Here is a 13464-nt window from a genome sequence, read left to right as displayed (position 1 = left end):
CCCATCTCCTGCCCTGCCCCCCACCCCCCACTAGTAGTTTCCATTTCTCTGGTTTGCAGAGCAGGGCGGGAGGCAGCTGTGCATAGTGAATAGCAAACAAACAAGTATCCCTAGACCTCCCAGGATGCGCCAGGGTTTGTAGCGTACCTGAGTGCAGTCCCTGAGCTTCCAGGAGACACCAGATGCTAGCTTAGAATGATTAAGATGCACACCACACCCCTCCCCTTCGTATTGTGAAATAGCTTTTCTTATAACCAAGAAAAGGAAACCTCGCCAAGAGGAAAGGGTGGGAGATCACTGAGATGGGTTGTTTGCCTGAGGAGGGAAGTAGGAGATCTAGAAGTCAGAGGCGGAGAAGGGAGGGTACGGATGTTAAAGCATCTCCACCCACCCAGAGGGAATGGGACCCTGAATTCAGGAGTGGGAATTACCAGTGTTGCCCAGAGCCTGGCTGAGTCTGCTGCTGCCGCGGTCCCTTCAGGCGGTCCCCTAGCAGACTTGTAGGGAAGCATCTGGGTTCCGGAGCAAGCAAGCCCTCTGGGTTGGAATCCTGGCTCCACCTCTTACTTGCTCTTCTGCCTGGGGCAACTTGAACAGCTCTTGCCCTAAAAGGGGATAAATAAGGGTACCTCCCTCCTAAAGTGGAGAGGATGACACACAATACTGTAGGATGAGCCACGTGGAACCGCTGATGTCTGATCATTTCCAAAATATAAAAAAGACAATGTCGGGGCTTCCCTGGTGGCGCAGTGGTTGAGAGTCCGCCTGCCGATCCCGGGGACAGGGGTTCGTGCCCCGGTCTGGGAAGATCCCACATGCCGCGGAGCGGCTGGGCCCGTGAGCCATGGTCACTGAGCCTGCGCGTCCGGAGCCTGTGCTCCGCAACGGGAGAGGCCACAGCAGTGAGAGGCCCGCGTACCACAAAAAAAAAAAAAAAAAAAAAAAAAGACAATGTCTTATGGATCAACCTCATCCATAATGAGTCCCCGGTTCCCAAACTCATCCGCACCTTAGAATTATCTCGGGCTCTTTTTAAAATTCCAAAGCCCGGGTCACCTCCCAGACCCATCCAATCACAATTTCGACAGGTGGGATGCCTGGGCAGGTGATTCTCACGGGCAGACACGTTTGGGGACCACTGGCTGAGCACAGTGCCGGGGATGTATTGAGGCGCTCAGCCATGGCCACCTCTGATTTCCCTTCATCTGTCGTTTATTGAGCACCTCCGGCCTGTCGGGCTCTGTCCGGGCCTGCCTCTTGGGCCCCGGGGGCCTCCGCAGCCGCCTCATCTCTCCCCCCACCCCCACCCCTCCTCCTCCTCCGCAGTGTCCAGGCCCCGGAGCTCCCCGGACGACCTGAAGGCGCTGACTCGGAACGTGAACCGGCTCAACGAGAGCTTCCGGGACTTGCAGCTGCGGCTGTTGCAGGCTCCGCTGCAGGCCGAGCTGAGCGAGCAGGTGTGGAAGGCGCAGGACGCGCTGCAGAACCAGTCGGACTCGCTGCTGGCGCTGGCGGGCGCGGTGCAGCGGCTGGAGGGCGCGCTGTGGGGACTCCAGGCGCAGGCGACGCAGAGCGAGCAGGCGGTGGCCCTGCTGCGCGACCGCACGGCCCAGCAGAGCGACGCGGCGCAGCTGGAACTCTACCAGCTGCAGGTGGAGAGCAACCGCAGCCAGCTCCTGCTGCGGCGCCACGCCGGCCTGCTGGACGGGCTGGCGCGCCGGGTGGGCGCCCTGGGCGACGAGCTGGCCGACGTGGGCGGCGCCCTGCGCGGCCTCAACCTCAGCCTGTCCTACGACGTGGCCCTGCAGGGCACGCGGCTGCGGGACCTGCAGGTGCTGGTGAGCAACGCCAGCGAGGACGCGCGCCGCATGCGCCTCGTGCACCGGAGCCTGGAGCTGCAGCTCAAGCAGGAGCTGGCCGTGCTCAACAGCGTCACCGAGGACCTGCGCCTCAAGGACTGGGAGCACTCCATCGCGCTGCGCAACATCTCCCTGGCCAAAGGTACCTCCGACCGCCCGGGACCCCGGGGGCTGCTTGGGCCCTTCTGCTCAGGCCTTCTTCCCGCACCTGCCTCCCCAGGGTCCGGGAGTCCCCCTCCCTCCCCGAACCCGCTCCCCTTTCATGAAGTCTTGCCCTCCAGGACCCTGGAGTGTTCTGCCCAAATGGACTGTGCCCATTTCCAGGCCCGCACAGGATAAACCTCCTCTCTGCTGCCCCCCGCCCCAGACAGTGCACTCTGTCTGCATCCCTAGGCATGAGAATGGCCAAGATGGCTCCTGTGGACCTGGGTGGTCAGAGCTTGGATGTGCCAGCCGGAGCCTCCAAGAGTCTGGGGCTGGGGAGGAAAGCTGGGGCTCAGGCCAGACAGGGAGGCGCTCCCCCAGTGTCCTGGTCCTTGCATATGGTGTTCCATGCTGTTGGGCTGTGCCCGGCAGGCCTACGAGGCCTGCACTTGCCCAGCTTTAAGACAGAAGAAAGAGCCTGGAGTCAGCAACAGAGACCTCAGTGGTTTAATGGATTGGGGAGTTTACACGTCTGAAGCAAGGTCCTGGAGTTACACCCCACCGTGTGCGTCGGATGGGCGGGCAGGACAAGGCGGCAGTCTTCTCTCTGGGGAGGGGTGGGGGGGGAGATTGCCAGTTGGGAATTGATGTCAGGTGGGCTCATTGGTTACCAGGGAAACCAGCAGAGGGTCACGCCCCTCAAGGCCCCTTTGATAAGAACAGTCATTAGCTGGGGCGGAGGCAAGTATGTAGGAGGATGAGTCACGTGATTAGGGTGTAGGTGAAGCAGACACTCGCTGGGCAGGGGATGTTCAGAGAACAAGAGAACAGCCATCTTGGGCGGCCTGACCGTATACATGGTGGAGCTACAAAAAGTTGGAAAATTCCAAATTTGAACCTGGCCTTCCAGGCTGTTATAAAGCTATATTTATCCAGGTAGAAGAACATGTTTTATTTTCTTTAACAATGTGTTGGCTTCATTTATCACTCTTGAGTATAATGGCAAAAATGCACGGGCCTCCATTCGTACTCTCGCTTGGGGTCCACAAACATCAGCACCTTTACAGCCAACCTTCCTCTCTTGCACCCCTGACTGACCACTCCCCCGCTCCCCTCTCCCCCATTCCTTCCTGCTGCTGTCTGCCCTGCATGTCACTGTCAGAGTGTTCGAGAAATGTACTCTTCCTGCATGACCCCCTGCTCAGAACCCAGGTCTGCGGGGTTCACCAAAAACTCCTCAGGCTGACAGTGGACAATGAGAATACCATTTTGAACAACAACTATGTCAGGTACCGTGCCAAGTGTATCTCACAGGGTGTCTTTTGAAAACAGCCATGAATGTGCTGAGATTCAGGAAGCTGCCCACAGTTGCAGGCTAGGAGGTGATGGGGCCAGGACTTGAACCCTAGCTCTTCTGATCCCAGAGCTGATGTGCCTTCCATCACATCCCTGGCCCCAGCCTGTCTTTCCTGCCTTCTCCTCTAACTGGTCCCCTGTACCAGGGGTTACAAACAGAACTGTCTGCAGGGGCCAGTCGAGCAATGTCAATGCCTAAAATGACTTTGGTGTCAGGGGAGTAGTAGGGGCTATGGCAGGTCCAGCCCATTTTGGCCTGGCATTGATAAGGTCTTCCCATTTGTTCCAGAGAAACTGGAAACATGGAATGTTCTAGAAACTTTTAATTATTTAACTCTGTGGGCCAAATACAACACATCTGTGGGTCATACATGGTCCACAGACAGCCATCTTGCATCCCCTGCCCTATGTGAAGCATCCAGTCCAGTGGGACACGTCTTGTCCCTGCCCCAGAGACACAGCCCACCTTTCCCACTGCCTTAGCTTTACTCCAGCGGTTCCTTCCACTGCAAACCCCCCTTCTTCCTCCTCGTGATCCAAATCCCACTGATCCTTCCCATCTCAGTCAAACCCACCTCCTCCAGGAGCCCGCTGGCCTCTGTAGCTCACCGAAGTCTCCCTTCTCTGGGATTCTGTATTTATCAGAGCAGAAGGTAGTCATGATGGAGACTTATATTTGCATGGAACTTTCCAGATCCAGTTAATAATAATAGAACATTATTTTGTTTTAAAGTGGGTCCCCATCACCAGCTATGAGCTTGGTTGAAGGCAGGTTTCGCTATGGAGAGCGGGTAGGATTCCTGCAGAAAAGCAACTGAAGCTGCAGGAGAAAATACCAGGCTTACTCCAGGACACACAGTTAGAAATGATCCAACCCAGGGCTTTTGTATTCAACAGCTTTAATAAGGTGTAATTTACATGCCGTCGGATTCACCCATTGTAAATGTGCCATTCAGTCGCCAGCCCACGACTTTCAGCTCGACGCCAGTGCTCAATCTGTCACAGCCAGTCACCCTCAGCTGTGTCCCCCAGCACCTAACAGTGTGATACATGTGACTGGAACTCGAGGAATGTTTGTGGAACAGCTGTTACATCTTTTGAACCCGTGCCATCAGAGGATCAGTTTTCTTGTCCTGGGTCCCTTTGGTTTCATGTCTCAGAAATCAAAGGAGAGCAGGCGGTAGCATGTCTTCTTCCAAATCCGCACCCCTGGGGTCTTAGCTTTTCCCATCTTTTCATTTCCTTGACCTCCCCAGTCTGTTCAGTACTCAATAATAGCAGCGACACCGAATCATAACCTACCACGAGCCAGACATTTTGTCGACATTTATTCTCTAAGTAGACATTAAAGAGTGCTAATCCTCACATCCTGCAAAAAAGGTATTACTGAACCCATGTTATAGCTGAGAAACTCGAATAACTTTCCCAGTGTTTCTGATACAGTTGGCAAGTGACAAAGCCAAGATTTAAAGTGGGTCTTTCTGGCTCAGAAACCATGTTTTTTCACTGACCGTGGTGCTTTCTGAGGTGGAGAGAGACCAGCTAGCAGCCATGAAGTGAGAAGGGAGCATGGTCCCTCGGGTCTATTCCCGTATTTGGGGGGTAGGCCCTACCACGTGCTCCTCCTTCCTTCTTCTTCCGGTCAACAGACATCACCAGGCTTCCTGCTGGTGCAGCCTCTTTGGCCTCAGCGAACATTTCACATCCTGATTCTTTAATTTCTGAGTCCCTCTCCTTGGCTCGGGCTGAAGCGGCTCTGGGTCATGCATTTGCCATGGTTCTTCTGGTGGAATCCTCTAAGCAGTCTTTCTTTGGTTCTGAAACTAAGTTTCACACTTGGTTCCTTTGAACTGAAGTTTCATCTCAGTTCTGCCCAGACCTGCCTTCCAGTCTTCCAGCTTGGCGTTATTGATGGGTTGCTGGCTCTTCAGAGGTGAACACCATTCGGCCCCTATATCTCCCAGGACCACCACTGTGGCTGGTGTTTCCCCTTACCACCTCCCTCTCTCATGGTGGTTAGGGACCCAACTGGTATGATTAAAGAGAGTTCTGTTTGGTATATCTGAATGTAATTACCATTCAACTTCAACAGCACAAAACTCTACCGTGGCTTTTAGATAAGGGATGTTTCACCAGATAAGCTTTCCTGCATTTTTACACTGCTGTCTGAGGGGCCTTTCTTTACTAGTTTTGTTCAGTTCCTCCCTTAGTCTTTAAACACACACACACACACACACACACACACATGCCCTTTGCCCTTTCCTGGCTCAGAATCCACAAATACCCCACTATGTATATTTTTCAAATATGAGCTTGTTTATGTTATTCTTGAGCTTGACCCCAAACGGTTTCATTCTCTCACTTTGTTACACAGTTTTCTATGAGTTTTGTCTCTGGGTTCGTCTTTTGTGTACATTCACAGTGGGGCTTTCTGTTTTCTGCTTTGGATTTTCAGCATTTAGCAAGTCTGTTGAAATCTCTCTGTGGCTCTGAAAGAAGCAGAGAACTTAGATGATCAGACAGGCGCGGCATCCCAGGAGGGGGAAAGCTAACCAGAGAGGGGAGGCATCCCAGGAGGGGGCAGTGTGTGAGCAAAGGCCTGAAGGCAAGACTCCCCAGCCACATGCAGGTGACTCAATTCGCTACATGGGTGTTTATAGATTCACAGAAGGTTAGAGTGACAATAGGGCTCTGAAATCACCTAGTCCACTCCCCTCATTTTGTACTTGAGGCCCTTGAGGCTCAGAGAGGGGAAATGATTTGCCTACATCAAATCCCCAGCCAGTGCCTCGGCTGGGCTAGAAGATTCATCTCTCAATTCGTGAAAGCAAATTGACAAAGCAAACTTATCTGTGTTTTTTCGAGAAAAAACACCATCTAGTAGAGTAGAGAGTCCCACTCAACAAATGTTCATAATGGGAATGGGGTCTCGGGTTCCAGGCTGGAACGGTGGGCCCTGGTCTCTGGTGCACAGGGATGTGCATCCCTGCAGGTGGTGGGCGTCTCTGTGAACGGAGGTGTTTCTATCCCACCACGGGCTAGGAAGCATGGACTGGTGGCGCCCTCCCCAACCCCGGGACAGGCTGCAGGGGGCTCTGCTGGGAGGGGAATGGAGCGCCTGCTGTGGAAATTAGCAGTTGCCCCCAGCCTTGCCCACCAGCCCTCTGCCTGAGGCTCAGAAGAAAACTGGCTTTGCACGCTGGGCCACGGCCCCATGCACACGCTCAGGGTCCCAGAGAGGATGCATGAAATGAAGTGAGAGAGCTCTTGATACAGTAAACGTCCTAGCGCTGACAATGCGGAGCCCCAGTGACATCAGGGCAATGGGAGCAGGGACCCGACCTCTGGCAGCCGCCCCAGGATTAGCGTGGTTCTGCAGTGGTGTTTACATTACGAGCTTGGTCACCGTTCTGCTGGCTTCGGGCCCGAGGCATCAGCTGTCATGATCATTTGTTCTTGGCAGGGCACTGTCTAGATTCCAGCACACATGAGTCCCCCACCCCGTCTCTCGTTCCAGGATCCGGGAAGGGAGAACGGATTGCTTTTCCCTCCCCATTGGCTGGTCCCCAGAAGAATCCTGGTGTTTCTCCCAAATGCTCAGTCCCAAATCCTTTGTTCTGTGCTGGAGATGCTTCCAGCTGGAGCGGCTCAGGGCAGCCCAGCGAGGGCAGAGCTGTGCTGGGGGCGGCATGGGGGGTGGGCTAGACCAGTGGACAGGCTCTGAGGGGGGCCCGGGCCCAGGGCCAGGAGGTTCCCTCCCCACCTCCTCTCACTCCCAGTGCCCCCTGTGGGAGGTGGCGGGAGAGAGGGGCTGGCACCCAGGACCGGAAGCCCAGTGGAGGGGCTCTGGACTGTTTCCACAGTTGAGGAGAAGTGGACTCTGCTCTCCTTGTCCCAGCCCACCTCTGCCCTGGCCTGCTCCAGGGATAGAAAAGGTGATACCTGATAGCGTAAGCTGAGAAGCTTAAAAGCTCATCCGAATATTACTCAGTCATCAAAAAGATGAAATAATGCCAATGCAGCAACATGGATGGACCTCGAGATGATCATACTAAGTGAAGTAAGTCAGACAAATGCCATAAGATATCACTTATATGTGGAATCTGAAATATGATACAAATCAACATATCTGTGAAACAAAGCCAGACTCACAGTTGTAGAGAACACACTTGTGGTTGCCAAGAGGGGGATGTGGGAGGGATGGAGGTTGGGATTAGCAGAGGCAAACTATTATATTTAGGATGGAAAAACATTAAGGTCCTCCTGTAGAGCACAGTGAACTATATTCAATATCCTGTGATAAGCCATATATGAAAAAGAGTATATATATATATATATATATATATATATATATATATATATATATATGAGTGAGTCACTTTGCTGTACAGAAGAAATTAACACAACATTGTAAATCAACTATGCTTTAATAAAAATTTTTAAAAATGCTCATCTGGGGACCACTGGGACCACTGACACCATAACAGCTTCCACGACTGCCCAGAAGTCATTCCTTGAAATCTCTCCTGTGTGCCAGGTGCTATGTGAGGCCCAGGGCCACAGAAAGTGGGGCTCCAGCCCCATCTTAACTGTCTACCCCAGCTTCTTCCCAGTTAATCTCTAGTAAAGGCCTTCACTAACCACTTAGTTATGTCTTAAGATCTCTCCATGGGTAGGATGTTTTTTGGATCTGGCTCTCCCTGAATTGGAAGGGTGATTTCAGAGCCTGGAATAACCATCTCCAAATAGATCTGAGGAAGCATTACGAAAAGTGAGGTACAGATGGTCAGGGATGGCCTTGCCACTCAAAGCTTCCCAAGCCTGTTTATATCCACCATGTCACTGAATTCGCTTCTTCCTCACTACAATCGCCAGGAGGACAGGATAGGCCTGTCCTCCTTGGGGACCACAGTCCAAGGGGAGTGACAGTGGCTGGCGTGTGGGCACGGGGTGGCCTGACCAGGCTCTGGTGCTCCCCTGAGCAGTTTGTACATGGTGATGCCTGAGAGTCCTTCCAGTTCTGAGATCTGGGGGTTCTGCCCTGGTGCCCTTGGAGATGGGAGGGATGAGTGTGAAGATGAGCTTCAGGGCTGAGAGTGATGGACCTCTTAGAAAGGAAAAGATTTGGCTAGTATTTGGGGACGCCATGAGGAGAACGTTTTTGCTGAGGTGGAAGAGAGTTTGTGTCGAGAAGCATCAGCCTGTGGGTTTGCAGAAGAAGGGGTCAGGTTAGGAATGCTTTTCAGGGGGTCCCCAACAGAGGGGGCTGCCCATCACGGTGTGAGGGGCCTCCAAGGGCTCTGAGTTCACTTGATTCTGATGAGATTAATCAGACAGCAACAGTGGGCTGGAGAGAGAGGCTGGAGCCAAGGAGGGAGGCTGGGGGGACCCCAATGAGTGAGGCAGTGAGGAAGGAGTTAGACACATGACATGGGAATCACCTGGAGGACAGCCTTGAAGGGGGCTGGGCAGAGGAAAGGGAGGAGTCCCAGAAAGCTCCAGATTGTTAACCTGGATTCCTGAGAAAATGACAAAAAGTCAGATCCCACGAGTGCATCACCCATGGGCAGTACTGGTTTAAAGAAGCACTTGATCCTCAGAGCTCCAGGCAGCATGGCCCCATGAGACTCAGACTGGCCACATTCCAGGCTCTTCTGAGTCGGCCGGGCCAGTACCACCTGAGGACATGACTAAGGCTTGGAAATCAGCACCCACCTTAACTGTCTACCCCAGCTTCTTCCCAGTTAATCTCTAGTAAAGGCCTTCACTAACCACTTAGTTATTACGTCTTAAGAACTCTCCATGGGTAGGATGTTTTTTGGATCTGGCTCTCCCTGAATTGGAAGGGTGATTTCAGAGCCTGGAATAACCATCTCCAAATAGATCTGAGGAAGCATTACGAAAAGTGAGGTACAGATGGTCAGGGATGGCCTTGCCACTCAAAGCTTCCCAAGCCTGTTTATATCCATGATGTCACTGAATTCGCTTCTTCCTCACTACAAACACCAGAGGAAGGGATTTTTACTTAGATTTTATGGAACCAGGACCTGAACCTAAGATCTTCCATATCCATCCTCAAACCTCACCTTCCAAGTGATCTCTGCCACCTTGATGCCTTACCATCAGGGTCAGGCCACTGGACAGCATCCTCTCTTTGCCAGAATTACTCCCGGGAAGGTCCATATGTTGGGTCACACCCACATCAGAGTGAATAAAACAAATGGAGGGCATGGTCCATGGTATCCTTGACCTGCTTGATTCCCGGAGTGCTGGGTTACCCACGGGGAGGCCTGAAGGGAGCAGAGAAGAGTGAAAAGGGATGGAGTGGACTGGGGGGAGGGGGAGGGTGACAGCCCAGTGGCAGCCCATGACGTACAGAGATCCAGGAACCACTCTCAGCTCCCTTTGCTGCAGCTTTGACCTGGCCAGGAGATTGTTGGAATGGGCACTGTTAAAGCTCATTTGCTTCTGGACTCTATCTTTCTTTGCTGTATAATCTTAGGCGTGTTCCCAGCAGTTCCTGTGGTCCAAAAACCGAGGTCAACATGGCCAGTCTTACTTTGCTTTTCTTCCTAGAAAAGAGGAAGATGACTACAAACCCCAGTCCTCCTTAAATGATTTGTGTAACTCACAAGTCATTGTGTAATGATGTGTGCATTTTTCAATTGTTGATTACTTTTTTCCCTGTGCACGTGCTGTTGAATTCTTAAACAGCTGTCAACTTTGGTTAGGGTCTGCAGACAGTGTCAACTTTGGGAATGTATCAGTACATCCTGATCTTGGCCACCTGGCTGTTTCGTGTGTATTAACACCCTCTGATCTCATATACTCGTTCATTCATCAAATATTTATTGTGCAAGACATGACTGCTCTGCTGCGAGTATACATGTTTTGGTTTCCTAGGGCTGCCATAACAAAGCACCACAAGCTGAGTGGCTTAAAACAACAGAAATGTATTCTCTCACAGTTCTGGAGGCCAGAAGTCTGAAATCAAGGTGTCCACAGGGCCCTACTCCCTCTAAAAGGTCTAGGGGAGGATCCTTCTTGGCCTCTTTCTAACTTCTGATGTTGCCAGCCATCCTTGGCGTTCCTTGGCCTGTAGACACATCACTCCAGTCTCAGCCTCCATGGTAACCTGGCCTTCTGCCCAGCTGTCTGTGCGTTCTCTTTTTATAAGGATGCCAGTCATTGGGTAAGGACCCACCCTACTCCAGTCTGACCTCATCTTAACTAATTACATCTGCAAAGATGCTGTTTTCAAAGAAAGTCGGATTCTGAGGTTCCAGGTGGACGTGAACTTGGAGGGGACACACTTCCACCCAACGCAATACAGTTTGGGCATTTTCCTTGGTCCTCTTTTTTCTCTCATCCAGCAGCCAGAGCAGGGCAATTTAGAGTCTGGATCTTCACAGCCAGTACGAGGATGTCAAGGATGTGGTCTTGTCTCAGGGAGCTGGCCATTTTCTTAGGAAAAAGAGAACACGTACTCCTGTGACTGTAAGACCAGGCAGTGTGAGATAAACGTCAAGTGGCACCAAAGACGTGCATTCAAACAGACCATGCCCACTTGCAGCAGGAAAGATAGATCAGAGAACGTTTGGCCAAGAAGGTGGTCATGAGCATCCTTGGGGGGCAGGTAGCCATAGGAGATTGGCAAGGAAGGCCCCCCTGGCTCGCCAGTCTGGGAACAGCAGGCTGCCGTGCGGGAAGGTTCGGGTGCATTCTGGGAATGGCAGGAGGTCTGCATGAGGAGCAAGGCAGGGTGGGCAGGGCCAGGCAGACCTGAGTTGAAACCACGGCTCCCTCACTCGCTAGTTGGCTGTGTAGTCTCAACACCCAGCATGGGGGGACTGAATATGATCACACAAGCTAGAATCCCTGCCATGATGCTGGACCCTCGCTCTGGAAGGAAGCCCCGCTAAGGAGCAATTAGAAACCTCTTCTTCCATCCAGGTGCTCAAGCCAGAGATCTGAACCTGATCCTGGCCGCCTCCCCTGCCTTCACCTAGTTTAGCCAAGGTCTGTCTCTTCTACTTCCTAACAGCCGCTCACATCCCTCCCCACGGCTACTTCCCTAACACAGGGCTCCCCCACCTCTCACCTGGGGTGCAGCCTCCTCCTTGACCTCCCTGCCTCTGCTTTCCCTCTGTTCCAATCCCTTTCCAGCACTGCAGCCTGAGCAGTCTTCCTCGTGTGCAGATATGACCACACTGTTCTCTCAGGCCCCCTCTGTGGCTCCTGGTGCCCCCAGGGTCAAATTCAACACACACCAGGCCTCCAGGACCCTCCACTTTCTCACCCTTCTTATCCCATCGTGGGACCCCCACCCCCAGTTTCTAATCCCATCATGTCTCACAGATCTCCTTCTTATCTTTAAGCTCTTACAGGGATTGTTCCCTCCGCCTGGAACTTTCCCCTTTTCCTCTTAGTTAAGGCTGTTATAACAATACCACAGACTGGGTGGCTTACACAGCATTCCTTTCTCACAGTTCTGGAGGCTAGAAGTCTGAGATCAGGGTTGGGTTCAGATGAGAGCCTTCTTCCTGGCTGCAGATGGCTGTCTTCTTGCCGTGCCCCCCTATGGCAGAGAAAGCATGCTCATCAGTGCCAGCGTGAGGAAGGGAGGGAGGGAGAGTGCTCTCTGGGGTCTCTTCTTATAAGGGCGCTAATCCCATCGTGGGGGCCCCACTCTCATGACCTCATGTAAACCTAATCATCTCCCAGAAAGGCCCTGTCTCCAGATACCAGCACATTGGACGTTAGGGCTTCAACATACGCATTTGGTGTTGGGTTAGGGGAGCCACAGACATTCAGTCCATAACGCACTCCCACTCCTCTCTTTCCTTAGCCACCTTCTGTTCCTCCTTGCAATTTCACTTTGGGTATTACTTCTTCCGGGAAGCTTTCCCTGATTCCTACCTCCCCAGTGCAAACACACACACACACACGCACACACACACACGGCTGGACTAGATGGAGCCCTGTGTGCATCCAAAGCATAATGCTGACCCTTCCTCGTTTTAGGAGGGAGTTTCCTCCGCAGGTGACCTACTCCAGAAAGCCATCCTCTAACCTTAGTGCTGTTTGTAACCCTTTCAGGACCACCGGGCCCCAAAGGCGATCAGGGGGATGACGGGAGAGAAGGCAAGCCTGGAATCCCTGGATTACCTGGACTTCGAGGTAATGGGGAGGCCCCTGGGAGGGAACTGGACGTACCAGGAAGGGAAGGGGCTCTGCTATCCATCCCTGACCCTCTATTTTCCCTTTGGTATCGGTTATGGAGCTCCTGGGACAGTGCCCAGTCAACTCAGCTTCAGATGCCCTGTTCTGTTAAAGCTTCAGATGCCCTGTTCTGTTAAGAGACTAAGAGGTTATTGGTAGAACTATAGGATGGAGCAAATCCTTTTGCATAGAGAGTACCAGGACCTGAAGGAAAAGGGAACACACGAGGCTCACAACTCCTTGAAGCCACTTCCCACCCCAGCAGTCAGGGTCCCTGTGACCAGGGCCACTGGAAGGTATTGAGGGTGTCCCCTGATCCAGAGCAACCCATCAAGTATGCTGTGTCCCCTCAGTGTTTCCTGAGTCCCCAGCACCTGACCCCCTGCCTCCTGCGGAACCTGCCCCGGTCAGTAGATACCTGCCCTCTCATGCCCTCTCCACCCTGCTACATGCACTAGTGACAGCCCGGAGGGTCCAGTAGCTGGCGGGGAGGGTACTTTGAGGCCTTCTGGAAAGAGTCTGTTCGTCTTAAATGCCTCGTCTCAGGAGTTCCCGTTCTGTTACTTTACCACATTTTGCATCCCAGCCTGTCCATTCCCGAGCCTCTGCTGTGAGCAGCGTTTTTCTAAGGGAGTGTAGAGTCTTCTAAGTGATGTAAGAAGAGGGGAGGTTTATCAGGGGAAAAGTGTCGGCTTATTTATGTCAGGAATTATACCTCCAAACCACCCCCTTCCTAAATCTCTAAGGAGGCTGAGAACAGGAGAAGAGGCTGGTGGAGGCAGAACCCACGGCCTGGCCTCCACTCCTGGCCTCCACCTCTCAGCACAGCTCCCTAAACTCAGAATCAAGGAGGCCCAGGGCTCCCAGAGCTGTGGAACCTCCT

General features: G+C 52.8%; 1 protein-coding gene across 2 annotated transcripts in view; it reads left to right on the top strand.

The window, feature by feature from the left end:
* The window catches only part of SCARA5 (scavenger receptor class A member 5), a 119154-nt gene that overhangs the window by 65075 nt on the left and 40615 nt on the right, over positions 1-13464 (top strand). For both annotated transcript variants that reach the window (XM_081238490.1, XM_081238491.1), the window contains exons 4-5: positions 1327-2001; positions 12459-12539. In XM_081238490.1, the coding sequence (XP_081094616.1) occupies positions 1327-2001; positions 12459-12539 (756 nt within the window). The remainder of the gene's footprint in view (positions 1-1326; positions 2002-12458; positions 12540-13464) is intronic.

The sequence above is a fragment of the Mesoplodon bidens genome (assembly GCF_964165515.1).
Source record: "Mesoplodon bidens genome assembly, chromosome: 6".
NCBI lineage: Eukaryota > Metazoa > Chordata > Mammalia > Artiodactyla > Ziphiidae > Mesoplodon > Mesoplodon bidens.
This window is presented reverse-complemented; position numbering and strand designations above follow the sequence as displayed.